At 54.4% G+C, this 14,267-nt stretch overlaps 3 protein-coding genes across 5 annotated transcripts in view; 1 reads left to right on the top strand and 2 right to left on the bottom strand.

The window, feature by feature from the left end:
• Window positions 1-2,437: 2,437 nt before the first annotated feature.
• Window positions 2,438-8,861, bottom strand: Emc10 (ER membrane protein complex subunit 10). 2 transcript variants are annotated; one of them, XM_005366870.2, is made up of 8 exons: window positions 8,665-8,861; window positions 7,227-7,299; window positions 5,490-5,599; window positions 4,815-4,919; window positions 4,372-4,553; window positions 4,183-4,276; window positions 3,383-3,469; window positions 3,123-3,201 (listed from the first exon to the last, which is right to left on the bottom strand). In XM_005366870.2, exons 1-7 carry the CDS (start codon window positions 8,776-8,778, stop codon window positions 3,383-3,385), a joined length of 765 nt encoding a protein of 254 aa, XP_005366927.1. In that variant the 5' UTR covers window positions 8,779-8,861; the 3' UTR covers window positions 3,123-3,201. The 2 variants fall into 2 exon arrangements, with proteins under 2 accessions (XP_005366926.1, XP_005366927.1); XM_005366869.2 differs by lacking the exon at window positions 3,383-3,469 and having other exon boundaries at window positions 2,438-3,201; window positions 8,665-8,857.
• Window positions 8,862-9,043: 182 nt separating this feature from the next.
• Fam71e1 (family with sequence similarity 71 member E1) lies at window positions 9,044-13,500 on the top strand. Of its 2 annotated transcripts, XM_005366868.2 has the most exons (5): window positions 9,044-9,133; window positions 9,317-9,435; window positions 9,902-10,032; window positions 12,304-12,601; window positions 13,153-13,500. In XM_005366868.2, the coding sequence occupies exons 1-5, from the start codon at window positions 9,091-9,093 to the stop codon at window positions 13,207-13,209; spliced, it is 648 nt and encodes a 215-aa protein (XP_005366925.1). In that variant the 5' UTR covers window positions 9,044-9,090; the 3' UTR covers window positions 13,210-13,500. The 2 variants fall into 2 exon arrangements, with proteins under 2 accessions (XP_005366925.1, XP_026644949.1); XM_026789148.1 differs by lacking the exon at window positions 9,044-9,133 and having other exon boundaries at window positions 9,220-9,435.
• A 149-nt stretch (window positions 13,501-13,649) lies between these two features.
• Mybpc2 (myosin binding protein C, fast type) overlaps window positions 13,650-14,267 on the bottom strand; it is a 28,889-nt gene continuing 28,271 nt past the window's right edge. The window contains exon 28 of the mRNA XM_005366867.3: window positions 13,650-14,055. Within this exon, the coding sequence (XP_005366924.1) occupies window positions 14,045-14,055 (11 nt within the window). The 3' untranslated portion in view covers window positions 13,650-14,044. The remainder of the gene's footprint in view (window positions 14,056-14,267) is intronic.

Raw genomic sequence — 14,267 nt, 5'->3', positions numbered from 1 at the left:
CTTGCTGTGGAGGTCAGCGCACACCACACCCTGAGAGCCATTAATCTACTTCCACCACACGGATCTCAGACTGAACTCAGGCTTTCAGGTTCAGTGGTACCGCTAGCTGCCGAGCCATTCCACTGAGGCAAACCCGAGGACACTGTAAGAGAGCACATCTCCCATCCGTCCTGTTTTCTGTCTCTCGTAGTTCCACTCCCGACCACCTCTATAAATTTTAGAAACTGCAAATAAGAAGCTACATTTCCGTGTTTTCCGGCCAAGCTGTTCCATCCATGTTCCTGTAAACACGGCTTCATTCTGTGTGTCTGAAGACAACTCCACTGTGCCTCTGTTTTCCTCACCCACCCTGCTGTCACTGGATACCAAGGATAGTCCTGTGCTCCACAACTGTGTGGGAGTTCCTTTGTGACTTCCAGGGCCATGCCCATGAGGCAGAGCTGGGTCAGCCCCGTCTAGTGTCGAAGACAGAACAACAGTTTCTCAAGAACCTTCTGTGCCCATATCCACTGTGGCTAAGATGGTTTGCATCCCCACAAGCCATGAGTGTTCAACATCATACACACCGTTACCAGTACTTGTTTTAACTGGCTGGGGTGAGCCAGAATCTCAACAGAAGCTTTTGCTGTTTGAACCCAGGGCCTCGTAGGTAATGGGCAAGCACTCTGAGCCACACCCCAGCCTTCACTTCCCTGACCTGTGAACAGTCTCCATCCTTACTGTCCTCACCCTGAGGGCAGGCTGTGCATCCCAGTAGCTCCTTTATCCCTTAAGCTTTTTACTTTTTTTTTTTTTTTTTTTTTTTTTTTTTTTTTTTGGTTTTTTGAGACAGGGTTTCTCTGTGGCTTTGGAGCCTGTCCTGGAACTAGCTCTGTAGACCAGGTTGGTCTCGAACTCACAGAGATCCTCCTGCCTCTGCCTCCCGAGTGCTGGGATTAAAGGCGTGCACCACCATCGCCCAGCCCCTTAAGCTGTTTTCTTTTTTTTAATTTTTAATTTTTTTTTTTTTAGTTCTTTATATAGTCTGGATCGTTTGGCAGTGATGGAAATGAAATGCAGAGTCTTCCTTAGACATGCTGGGCACGCATCTAACCACCAAGCTACACCCCCAACCCAGAAAGCAGCACCTGAATTTAGACAAAGGGTTGAGATTTGCATAGCAAACATTCCAGAAAAAAAAATCAGTCTGCACTCTGAAGTAATCACGAAAGAGGTCAGCACAGAAGGAGACAGGGAGCACAGGCTCTGCTGCAGCCATCCTCCTGGTCACCATGTTGGTGACAAGATGTGAGGCCACCATTCCACGCATAGCAGCAAGGGGATGTGAACTGGACAAAGCCATCCATCACACCACGGCGTGCAGGGGCCTGAGAGAAGAGGCTGCGGGCACGGAGGCCCAGGAAGGAAACACACCACTGCGAGCTGATGTTGAGATGGCAGGTGTAACAGGTGGCACTGCAGCCTTTCCCAAGCCCACCCCTGAGGATGGCCTGTTGGGGAGGAGCACTGTGTCATGGTATGATGTCCCAGCTAGCACTGTTCCGAGAGGCTACTGAACCTTCCCAGGCGGGGATCCAGCTGGAGGGGGTAGCCCTTGAGGGCTGGGCCTGCAAAGGTACTGCCTGACCCAGACCGCTGCTTCCTGTCTACCCTGGTATCAGCAGTATCACAACCTGGCCTGCACGAACTGAGCAGCAGCCCTAGCAGGCCAACCCCAAGAAGATGAGCCAAACCCTCTGCACCCACAAGCCCGATCAGCCTTTCCTGCCGTCAGCTGCTCCTGTCAGGTGGCGTACTGCCACAGCACAAATGCAACTCCAACTCCAGGTCAGACCTGCAGTCACTAGACACAGAGAACTGCCCTCACAGGGCAGGTTCAAAGTGCAGACAATGGCCTTGGTTTTGTGATTTGTATTGTGAGGGAAGAGTGTCTAGTAGCCCACGCTGGCCTCAAACCTGCTAAATAGTCAAGCAACACCTTGAACTTCTGATCTTCCTGGCTCAGTCTGAGCGCTGCTCCTGAGTATGTGCCACCATGCACAGCTGGCGTTTGCACTGCTGGGACTGAACCCACAGCTTCTTCATGCAGGAGCTTGCTATGTAGCCCAGGCTATCCTTAAAGTCACTATGTAGCTAAGGCAGCCTTAGCCTACTGAATGCTGGGATTCTAACTGATTCCCATGTATCAACACACAAACCCATCCAGTGAGGGCCAGGTCCTGGTGCAAGCCTTATGTGAGGATGAGGGAGACAGTATGAACACGTGCAGCTGCTGGGCCAGCAAGTGTGCATGTGCTGGGAAGGGAAGGAACAAATGCACCAGGGGGTCAGGAACCAGCCTCCTCCTGCAGTTCGGAAGGTGTCCCTGCTCACAGAAACTCACTCTGTGCGTCCTAAGGAAGCCATTCAAACATAAGCAAAGGCAGGAAGCGAGCTGAATGGTGGCCATTCAGGGGACAGTTTAATCAACAGCCACACAACACAGCTGAGGTCAGCAGCAGCCACGCTCAAGCCTGGCTCTCCAAACATGCACACAAATGGCGAAAATAACAGACTAACGGGGAGACCCCAAATCCTCTCCTGCTGCTGTCCTCAGACAGGAAGGACGGTGCTAGAAGTCACCATGGTGTTCTGGGGCAGAGAGCAAAGCATGCCACATGGAAAGTGGCTGGAGGCTTCAACACATTGGCAGGTAGACCCGGCCACCAGCAGCAGGAGCCTAAGTGTGACAGTGAGGAGTGCATGGGGATGTGGACAAAGGCTCAGAGGCTGGAGAGAACCCGGCATGTTCCCAAACTGCATGGTGGAGTGGGGTTGGGTGGGGCTAGTGCATGTTTAGCAAGGGAACAGTGCCACATGGCAGGACATAGTAGCACAGCACCCAGGAAAGCCGGTGTGCCTGAGGTGGCTACAGAGAGGTGCACCCTGGCTCTCAAAGGAGAGGTTCAGAGAGAGAATGAAGGACGACCTCCAAGAAGGCTGAGGGCTCCTGAGAAGGGAGAGCCTTCCACGTTCATGCAATCAGGAGACAGAGGGACAGGAACTCCTTCTTGGACTGGCCAAGGACAGGAAGCTCTGGAGGACCCTAGGTGGTACAGCTTCTCACCGGCCGCTGCCCCCACCCCCACCGCCGCCCTGGCCCCCGGCGTCCGGTGCTCCAGACATCATGAGGAACAGCACAACTGGAATGATGTACATCCACTGCAGGTGGGACAGGTGGACAAAGAGACAGAGAAGGGATGTAAGTGGTGAGGCTGCTCCAAGATGGGGGCCGTGGAAGGGAGGGGCTGGGTCCCCTAGTCACTACAGGCAGGGCCAGGGCAGGGGCAGGAGCAGGAGGGTGTGGGCAGAGGGCAAGGCGGGCAGGGGTCTGGGTCCTCACTTAGGCCTCCGTTGGCGCTGGCGCAGGCCCTGGGGCAGCAGGACGCAGGGCTGTGAGCAACACGGCCCCCCCCAGGATGAGGTGCCACTGAGGGAGGGAGGGAGGCAGGTCAGCGGCCTGGCTGTGAGAAGGGCCAGCCCTGAAGTAAGTGCAGAGACACAGGGCTGAGGTTTGCCAGGACTTGGTTCCTGACATGGGAGCTTCTGAGGCCCCTACGGGGAAGGGGCGGGGAAGGGGCTTAGCTCGTGTCACTGGTCTCAGCGCCCTCCCACTTCTCCCTTGATCCATGCTGGCCCTGCTGGCTCCTTACCTTGTTGGGCCTGGCACAAGTCTCCAACCTCAAGGGATGGAAGACTTGGTACAGTTGGCCTCCTCAGGAGGGTTGGCCCTTCACACTCCCCCAACTCCAGGGCCTGGGTATTACAGACTCAGGCCAGCAGGTGCCCTCCCGTGCTCCTCTGCAGCTCCTCCTGTGCCTCTTACACCTACTCCAGGACCACCTGCCTTCTGGCCCTGCCTCACATGGGTCTGACCTATTCAAGCTCCCTCACTGCCCACTGGGCTGCCCCTTCCCTCCTGGCCCTCCACGCATTCCTGCAAATCCCCAGCCCAGCCCAGGCTATGAGGCTTCGAGAGCCACTCAGCCCTTGACAACTCAGATAGGGTCCACAGCCCTCAGCCTCCCACCAGAGTAACACACACATCATCTGCTGGGGGCAAGGGGTGTGGAAGGAGCCGCACTCAGAGGACCACACACACATCATCTGCTGGGGTGGGGATGTGGAAGGAGCCGCACTCACGTATTTGGCAAAGAAGGACTTCTGCTCCTGAGGGTTCTTGGCCTTCTGGGCCTGCTCCATCTCCAGGCGCTCAATGAAGGCTGCAGTCTCAGGGCTAAACACGGGAGGGAAGAGGCAAGGTAAGGGTTAGAGCCCCAGTACCAGGGTACCTGGGGCAGCCAGTGGCCCTGACCCCTCTCCAGCACTCACCCTGGTGCGGTGCCTGGAGGCCGCAACTGCACAGTTGTATTGAACAGCTCCAGGTCCTCATCTTCCACCTCAGAGCCCCGGCAGCCCCCAGAGTAAGCAACCACTGAAAGTCCCACCACGTTGCCAGCCACATCCACGTGCAAGGTCAGCTGGTCTGAGAGGTGAGACTCCACCAGGGAGCACTGCGGAAGATGGGGAGGGTGGGAATGGTCAGGGAGAGCTGCCCAGCTCTGCTGCACTGCCCCACAGATTCACAGTGCTCCACCAGGGAGCACTGCAGACGATGGGGAATGTGGGAACAGTCAGGGAGAGCTGCCCAGCTCTGCTGCACTACCCCACAGATGCACAGGCATCCTCCAGAGACCCCACTCCCATGCCCAGGTCCTTTGGACCAACACCAACTGCAGGAGTTCAAGCTGAACAGTTCCTCATCAGTGACTTACCGCTGGGACAAAGGAAGACACGTAGCCGCCAGCTTCTGAACCATCAAGTACCCCAGGTCGCCTGGGGACCCGGACCCTGTAGAGGCCATTGACGGCAGCCACATCCTGCAGGGTACGCAGACACCCATGAGGGGACAGTGTCAGCCCAGCAGGCTGGTCAAGAGGGGACTTCCCCAGCCTTGCTCTCATAGCACGTTACACACCCTGGCTGACAAGTCTGCTCAGAATCTTCCTCCTGGCTACCAAGTGAGGCTCAAACAGCTGGGACTTCCCACACACCCATACTGCCCGGTGGAGAAGTCACCTCAGCTCAAGTGAGTATCCCAGCACTGTTAAGACTGGATCCAGACACACATGATCCTCTACCCGTACACACCTAAACTCAGGTACCACAAATGGTGGCCTGTAGGAGTGGCTAGGACAGAGAATCCCATGGAGACCAGGCAGGGAGGCAACAGCAGGCCTCTCGCTGCCTTCCTGCACAGAAGACACAGAGGGGCCACTGCAACAAAGCAAGTTCCCCTGCCTCCCTCATGCTGGGAGCAAGGACAGAGCCCAGCCCAGACAAGGCTGAAGCTTGAAAGGAGCCTCTTGTTCTGGGCTCTTTTTCGGGATGGTAAGAAGGTACCCCATAGGGAGAGGTGGCTGAGTTAGGCATCAGGGCCCCAACCTCACCCGGAGCCGGCCCCGCTCCTCCTCACTGAGTTGTCGTTGTGTTACCGACAAGGTACCGTCCTGCTGGTTCCAGAGCAATGAGCCACGCTTCTGGAAGTTGGCTCCATCACCTGTGGGGAACTGGGCTCAGTACCAATCCCCTCAAGTGTGACCTGCCCCACCTCAGTGACAGTAGCTTCCTCCCCCACTTGTCTGCTGTCAGGTACTGCATTGCCTTCTAGTGACTCTGGAGTGGTTACAACAACCCTCTGGGACAACCACAGCAAAGAGCACGCTCTGAGTCCACTGGTCAGACCCTTTAGTCAGGCAGATATAGAGGCTGGCCCAGTTCTGCCTTCCCTGAAAAAGGGGACCCTGTGGTGCTGCCCCAGACTTGTTTCCTTTGCTGTCAAATGGGCCAATGCTCAGACCCTCTGCCTCACAAGACCAGGAGCAAAAGAAGACACAAGTCAAGGTTAGAGAAGTCTGCTCCGACATTCCTCCTTCAGTTGACAGGTCGGGGGCAAGAAAGAAATTATATATATATTTTATATATGTCACATATATACACACAGACTAATATATATACTGTGTGTGCATGCATGTGTACACCCAGATGTGTACATGTGATGTTAACTTGTTGTATTTAATTTCTGCAAATGACAATTTTATTAGCGCAAAGCAACAGGACATTTTAAGAGGGCGATGCTGACATCTGGACACACAAGCGGAGGCCCTGACGGCTAGTTTCAATTGTAACCTGACACAATCTAGACCCACAGGGGAAGAGTCTCAGTGAGGGACTGTCTAGGTTAGGCTGGGTCGTGGGTGTCATCTCTGGGCGAATGTCTTGACTGCATTCACTGAGGCAGGAAGGCCCAGAAAGCCCACCCACTGCAGGAGAGACCGGTCCCTAGGTTTTTATCGTGAGTTGTGGTTAAGTGTAGAGAGGGAGCGGAGCACAGTGAGCAAGTATGCACTCATTCTCTCTGCTCTGGACTGTAGGTCACGTGACCAGCTGTCTAAAGTCCCCGGTTTGACTTCCCTACTAGGAAGGGCTGGAACTGGAACAGTGAGAGAAAAGAAAAAAGACGCACATGCGCTATGGAGTTTGTGGCCCTGGGAAGAGACCAGAGACGCAATCAATTATAATCTAATTATAATTAAAAGGGCTACTGATTAGCGGCTAGGAGGACGATAGCCTTAAAGCTGAATCTCAGGCGTGTCATGGAGGAGGGGTATGGGAAACAGTTTTTAACAGCGAAAACCACAAGAAGACCTTCAATATCTATGCAAACAAGTCAATATGGGCCTATTCTGCCATGTGGGAAAGGCAACCCAAAACAACCTCTGAGTCTCTGTGGAAGCAAGTTACAGAAGCCAAAAACCAATTAGCCATATAACAAGATGGTCACAGCTATGCATTTTTGGGTGGGGGTCACTGAGTCAGGCTGAGAACTTCCCTTCCAGGTGTTGTAGTCGGGGACAGTTAGTGGGTATCATCTTTAGTCATCACATGTGCCTACACCCATGTGTACACATGTGCATGAATATGCATCTATGCAGTGTGTGCTGTATATGTGTGTGTAATTTCTATTAAGAGAAATTTAGCCCAGACCCTTAGACATGCCGGACAAGCACTCAATCCCTTGAAGCCAGGTATAGTCATCTAAAAGTAGCTTCTCTCCACCCTCTCTCCACCAGACTAGCTGTTAGGTCCCACTGGATACGCACAAGGCTCAAACACACTGAACTCACCAATCTCAAATGAATGCTCCAGCAGCAATCCCACAGTACCACAGCCCTCACCTTCACGACCATCAGCCCCAGCCTGGAGGAGAGACAGGAGCCCCGGGTAAAGACCACTCAAATTCTGGGCAGGGCAGAACCAACTGGCCCCAGGACAGAATGGCAGGTTGAAGGCCATGTTCACATCCAATTACAGGTACGCTCCCCAGAACTGTCCTGCTCATGAATATTCTGAGACTTTCACAGCTCAAAAGAAAACCCTATAAACATGTTTAAATGTTACTCTTGTGTCCAAGACCCAGGCCATTATCTTTTGTTTGTTTGTTTGGTTAGCTAGGGGTTTTATACTTCTTTTTTGGTTTTTGTGTTTATTTTGAGACAGGCTCACTGTATCGCCCAAGCTAATCTCTAACTCATTCCTTCTGCCTCCAGGGCCTGGTGCTGGTATTACAGGCCGCACCACCAGGCTCTGCTCTCCAGCTCACTGTCAGCTTTTCTTTTGCATAGATGTTAATACCCTGACCATTCACTGTCAAGAATTCCACCCCCTCTTCAGTACATCCTTGATCCTACACTTTTTTTTCCCCATCTTCTGTAACAGTCTAAACCACTCCCAGGCTGCTCTAGCTGCAAGATGATCCTCCTGCCTCAGTCTGCTGAGTGCTGGAGGTACAGATAAATCGTCACCGCCAGCGGCTTCATTGTTTTGGTTTGGTTTTGAATTTTGTGTATGGGTGTTTGCTACGTGTACATCTGTGCTCATGTACATGCCTAGCAGGCCAGAAGAGGGTGTTATAGACAGTTGTGAGCAGCCAGGTGGGTGCTAGGAATCGAACCCAGGTACTCTGCAAGATCGGCCAGCACCGTTTTTGTTGGGGGGGGGGGGTCTTGTTTTTGTTTTTTTGAAACAGGGTCTTAGGAAGCCCAGGCTGACCTTGAACTCCTAGGATATCAGGACTGCACCCTCATGCCAACCAAAGCCTTTTATGTCTTAACTTCAAGCTTTTCCTACTCAGGTATCTACAACACTCAATGACTCCTATAGAACCTGGCTTCCTCGTGCATACTCAGAAATACGACTCCATCCCTAGCGCTCAGGCGCTAGCGCTATATCTGTATTGTTTACTGAGTCAGGGTCTCACTACGTAGCCCTGCCTGACCTCGAACTCACCTGTCTCTGCCTCCCGAATACTGCAATTGAAAGCGTGCACCATCACACCCACTTTTTTGTATTTTTGAGACAATGTCATGCAGCCCAAGCTGGCCTCAAACTCCTTCCTTGATCCTCCAGTCTCAGCCTCCTGAGCACTGGGATGAAAGGTGTGCACAGCCACGTCAAGCCAAGTTCTTAGCTTCGGTTACAGACCGCATCCTCTCATGAATATTCACGATGCGAGTCCATCTAGAGCCTGCAGGAGGCCGCCCCGCCCCGGCCGCCAGCACTCACCCCGCGCGCGGCGGACCCGACCCGGCAGCCGCTGCCTCGGGCCCTACTTGGAGCCGCGGCGGCTATCAGCAAGAGCACGAGCAGCCGGGCAGCCCCAGCACCCGCGGCCACCATAACGAGGATCTGAGAAGAGCCGAGCGCCGTAAAGCACGCTGGGAACCCGAGTGCATCCTGAGGCTCATGCGCCTGCGCCGCATGCCGCCCATGCGCACTAGCCCTCGTTCGCCTGCCTCCTCTTAGAGCGGCCATTTCTTCATCCGGGCCTCTAGGGCTCACCCTCCCGGCTCCACTTCCTAGGAGAGGCCACGTTCGTGACGTCACCGAACGCACGGAGCTCATTGTGATAGAATAGACGCTAGGACCCCGCCCCTTACCTTTCTGGCCTTGACTCCACCCCGCGTCCCCACCCAGGGCCGGGGCGTGGCGATGAAGGGCGGCCGCAATCCTAAGCGGGCCCCGGGCGGACCTGGTGAGGCCGGGTCAGATGGACGGCTGGGCAGGGGAGGAGCCAGCCGGGCCTGGAGGGTTTGGCCCTGGTTAGGGAGCCTGGGGAGCATGGGGCCCGCAATGCGGAGGCCGCTGCCTCGCGTGCGCCCCCTGCCGGGGGACTCGTACCTGTCCTGGGGTGGATGCCAGCCCTTCGCCCCAGCAGACCGCCCCCTGGTTCCAGCTTACGCCCCGTGCCGCCCTGGGCGCCTCCAGCGCCACCTCCTGAGCGGCGAGTTCGACCAGCTGCGCGACTTCCCCATCTTTGAGAGCAACTTCGTGCAGGTGTGGAGCCCCGGACCTCCGCCCCTTTGTTTACGGAGCCCCTGCTCTGCGAACTGTGGCTGCCCCTCCATGATCCTTCGCCTTGTCGATCTCCCAAGTGTTCCACATAACCCCCGAACCCTCTCATATCGCCAAGCCTTTTTCTCAGTTTCATTAACTGCGCACACATGTGGTTCTTATCCTTTAATCCTAAAGTATCTGGCCCACACCCTTCGTTTTTCTCTTGTGGTGCTGTGGATGGTACCTGGGCCTTGCTCACGTTAGGCAGGAGCTCCACCGTTTCGCTACACCCACAGCCCCGCACTAGGGGATTCTAGGCAGGTGCTATATACTGAGCCACATTCCCAGCCCCTGACCTGCTTTCAACTCCCCTAGTTCTTGACCCTGTCAAGATTCCCAGCACCCCCCAGATCCTGTTCAGTTCTATTCTCCATCTATCCATCCTGCCTCTAACCTCTGGCCCCAGGTGACCCGGTTTGGAGAAGTCGCCAACAAGGTCACCATGGGGGTGGCAGCCTCTAGTCCAGCCCTGGAGCTGCCAGACCTGCTGCTGCTGGCTGGCCCTGACAAGGAGAACGGATGCCTACAGCTCCTCGGGTGACTGCCCTTCCTGGTCCCAGACTCCTCCCACCTTACAGCCACCATTCTGCTATCCAGGTTTGGGGGACCAAGAGCACCAATACGAGCCAGGCCTGTCTTCTCAGAAAGATGACAGGGAAGTTCACAAAGGTCAGAAGTTAGGCAAGATGAGGGAGGACAGTCCTCGGTGACACCACAGGGTCAGGATGGTGACAGTTTATTACAATGCTTTCAGCTTTCCAGGTGCTCCTCAGTCCCTGAGAGATAAAGTCAGGATCAGAGCCCAGGCCTATGGCCCAGAGTACCACAGAGCAGGCCAGGAGCTGGGACTAGAACCTGAGGCCCCTCACAATCCTGGTCTCAAAGTACTGCGTTCAAGTCCACTGTTACGCTCTGCTCCTCTCACTGAAAATTTCACATGCGGAAATCAAGTACCACCAAGTACAAACCTCACACTCAGAACATCCCTTTTCCTAGCCTAGGCCCCTACCCTGCTTGAGCCACAAACATTCCATGCCTGGAGTACATGTGCACACTCTGGTGTTCTTGTGGGACTGCATCCTCTCCCATCCCATCATATCCCAGTTCGTGGAAGACAGCGAGGAAACAGAAAAAGCATGCCTAATGGCACAAGCCTGACATCCCAGCTACTTGGGAGGTTGAGGCACAAGTTCAAGGCAAGCTTGAGATATAAGAGTGGCTTCTAGGCCAGCCTGGATAACTTAGTGAGACCTATGTCTCAAGATAAAAAGCAAAAAGGGATCACTAGGGGGTGACTCAGTAAAGTATTTTCAGGACAAGCATGAGGATCCGAGTTTGAATCCACCATGGCCATGTAAGGAGCCTGGTACTAGCTAGTTATAGTGGCACACACCTCTAATCCCAGCACTCTGGAGGCAGAGGCAGGTGAGTCTCTGACTGAGTTCAAGGCCAACCTAGTCTACAAGTTCCAGTCAGTCAGGGCCATATGAGACCTTCTCTCAAAAAAAAGGCAGAAGGGGAAGGGTGTGTGCCTGAATACACCCAATTATCTCCTTACCCAGTGGAGAATATTACTCAAAGCAGTTTTCTGCCCTGGTAAACTGCACTGTTTCCAACAACAATGTTTGAATATTAAATGCAAGCTTGGGATCACCTGCTTGCAGCCAACAAAGTACATGAGACGGTCAGTAATCCCAGCCCTCAGGAGGTGGAGGCAGGAGGAACAAATGTTCAGAGCCAGGATGGATAGTACAGCCAGTTCCACACCAACCTGGGCTCCTGATAGCTTCCTCGTCAACAAAACAAAACAAACCCTGTTGGCAATTAGCCCCACCCCTACTCCAGGCTACTCCTGGAGCCAGGCTCAGCCAACTGGACTCGTCCAACTCGTCCCTGTGGCTGGGTTTTTCTTGAACAAGTCAGCGACCCCAGAGCATGGGATCAAACCTCATTGCCTCCTCTGTGCTGTGCCTCAGTCTCCTCTGGAAGGTGGGGGTGGGGGGCAGTGCGCGATAGGACAGTCCTTCCTATTTGTGTTTCGTGAAGCACCTGGCACAGTGTGAGCAGTGTGTAAGTGTCATCAACTGCTGTGACATTGAGGGGACATCCATTGTCCACTGAAGGACACAGGCTTTGTCCCGTGACTTGGTGTCACCATGTAACAGGAGACGTGTTCTGTGTATCTGTGTGCATAGAAAGGAGAAGGTTGGACACATCAGGAGGCCCACCGCTAGCTCACAACCTTATTTGCACCCACCGCTGCGTGGCCTGGGTCACATTACTCAGTCTCTTGGGACAGTATCTTCCTTTTCTTTGGACCTTAAATCTAGCTGAAAACCTGAGCAATTTGTTTATTCAAATACTCGACAAGCATTCTTTCAGCCGTTCACCATATTAGGAAAAACAGGACTGGGCAAAATCAGGTCAGAGTTCAGAATCCAAGGAGCTCACATTGTAGGGACCGGGGAAGAAACAGCATAGATAGAGAACATGGGGTGATGAAAACTATACCCCAAGCAGAGGCTTCTGGTCCCCAGGGAGGACCCAGCCTTGACTTTGGCTGGGCCAAACTAAGATGCTAAACATGGCCCTCTGGTGGCCTGATGGGACTCAGGTGAAGGAGCAGTTGCGAGGATTTGGCAGTAGGACAGGACCAGGATGAGAGAGAGACAGAGACAGAGGAGAGAGAGAGGGCCACCTTAGGCATTCCAGGGCCATCAAGAAGTGGGAGTCCCCGAAGGATCGCGATAGGGCTAGAAACACAAGGAGGTGTAAGAGGCGGCAACTGAGCCGCCCCTCTCCCGTCAGGCTGTTCCCCTTGCAATTCGTGCAGCTGTTTGTGCACGACGAGAGCCGCCAGCAGCTCAAGGTCAAGTTCCGCACGGGTCGTGCCTTCTACCTGCAACTGCGCGCACCGGAAGAGACCCGCGACCGCGAGTTCGGCCGCTGGGTGCGTCTGCTCTACCGTCTGCGCTTCCACTCGCCCGCCTGCCCCGTGCCCTTCACGCACGAGGACACCGCGCCTGAGGAGGACGAGGAGGAGGAGGAGGTGGAAGAGGAGGAGGAGGAGGAGGAGGAGGGCGAGGAGGGACAGCGGCCCCCGGAGGTGAGAGTAGGGCCGCGAGCCCAGGGATGTTGGGCCAGGTAGGATGGAGAGGGACCAGGTAGGCCTGCTGGGGCCTGGACCCTTGGGTCGGAGGGAGGAAGGCTGGACCCTGGATGCATGGGTTGAGGGAGGAGGGCTGAGGCCTGGACTCTTGGGTCTGAGGGAGAACAACTAGGCCTGGATCCCTGGGCCTGAAAAAAGGTTACCATCTTCCTGCTTCTTATGGGTTCTAAGGAGAAGGCGGCAGGGTCTGGCAGTAGAGTGGGAACTGTGTGGCTGGTGTTCCTAGCCCAACTGCCTGTAGGCTCCTAAGAAAGAGCACACAGCCCTCCCCCAGCTGCCTCTTGACACCAAGTGGGGTCTAGGGAGGGAGGCCTACTCATTGAAGGGGTGGGCTCAGACTGGCCGCACAAGCCTAGTTCCCTGAAAGGGGAACAGGAGAGGCCAGTTCTGGAAGGTGAGGCCTCTTCCCAAGACATCCACAGACCTGCCTATCCCAATCTCAGACCCCCGTGCTGGTCCAGCTCTTAGATGGACTCTCTTCTCCTTAGCTCCAAGCCATAGAGGCAAGACTGGACCCGCAGGTCTCAGAACTCTGGGGACTCTGATTCACACCAGATCGCCAAAGAACCAGAGATGAAGCCAGCTCAGCTCAGAGCCAGACATGGAATTTTAAAGTTAATAAATGTCAGGCTCTTAAGAACGAACACCTAGGTCCTGGCTCTTTAATGCCACAATCACCAAGGCAACAGGCTGCCCCAGGTCTTCCTCTAGCATGCTGTGTGCACATTGTGTCCTTGGTGTCCCAGCACCCACTTTCCCCAAGGCTTTTCCAGTTGCCTCTGGTGGAGATGAAACCCAGAGCCTCCCACATTCTAAGGAAACACTCCACCAGTGAGCCGCCCCTAAATCTATGGGTTCTATGTAGGGGCTCTATTGCTGAGCCCCACCCCAAGCCCTCTTCTCTTTATTTTTATTTTAAGGCAGGTGTTATTTAATTGCCCAGGACGACTCTGGCCTTCCAGATAGCTAAGATGGCAGGCAGGTGTTCCCAAGCCTGTCTCGGATGTTCTGTCCTTTAGGGGTGATGACCAGCCTGACTCGTTCCCTCTGGTGATGTTCAAAAGAGTTCAGGCCACGGAGCATGAGTTTCACCTTTGACTACTGTTAAACGCCATGGCAAAGCAGTTCCCTCAGGAAACGCCATTTTCCAAGATGGCAACCAGTGGTATCTGATCTTTAAGGCTGCCTTGAGGTAACCATCCCGTACCCCAGAGTGACTAACCCCACCCACAAGCAGACAAGAACTTCAGATTCTGGAAGGATGGACACATGATAATTTGAGTAATAGTATTTTATCATCACGACCATTCTAGAAAGCTGACTGTCATTCCAAGGGTTGCAGAGCTGATGTCTGGGCTCTATTGACTGTCCTGACAGCTGTCACTGTGGCACTGAGGGAGAAAGGAGAGATGGTTGGTGAGGCAGCAGGAGGTGGCTGAACCATGCCTTCCTACCCGCTCCCCGGACTATACTGCATGTATCCATGTGACCAGCAGAGGGGGCAAGAGAGTGCCCATCCAACAACTGTCCCTGAACACCAGTGGAGAGCCGTTTCTCTCTCTCTCTCTCTCTCTCTCTCTCTCTCTCTCTCTCTCTCTCTCTC

The sequence above is a fragment of the Microtus ochrogaster genome, unplaced genomic scaffold (assembly GCF_000317375.1).
Source record: "Microtus ochrogaster isolate Prairie Vole_2 unplaced genomic scaffold, MicOch1.0 UNK14, whole genome shotgun sequence".
Taxonomy (NCBI): Eukaryota; Metazoa; Chordata; class Mammalia; order Rodentia; family Cricetidae; genus Microtus; species Microtus ochrogaster.
The sequence above is the reverse complement of the archived record's forward strand: the minus strand, read 5'-3'. Positions and strand labels throughout refer to the sequence as shown.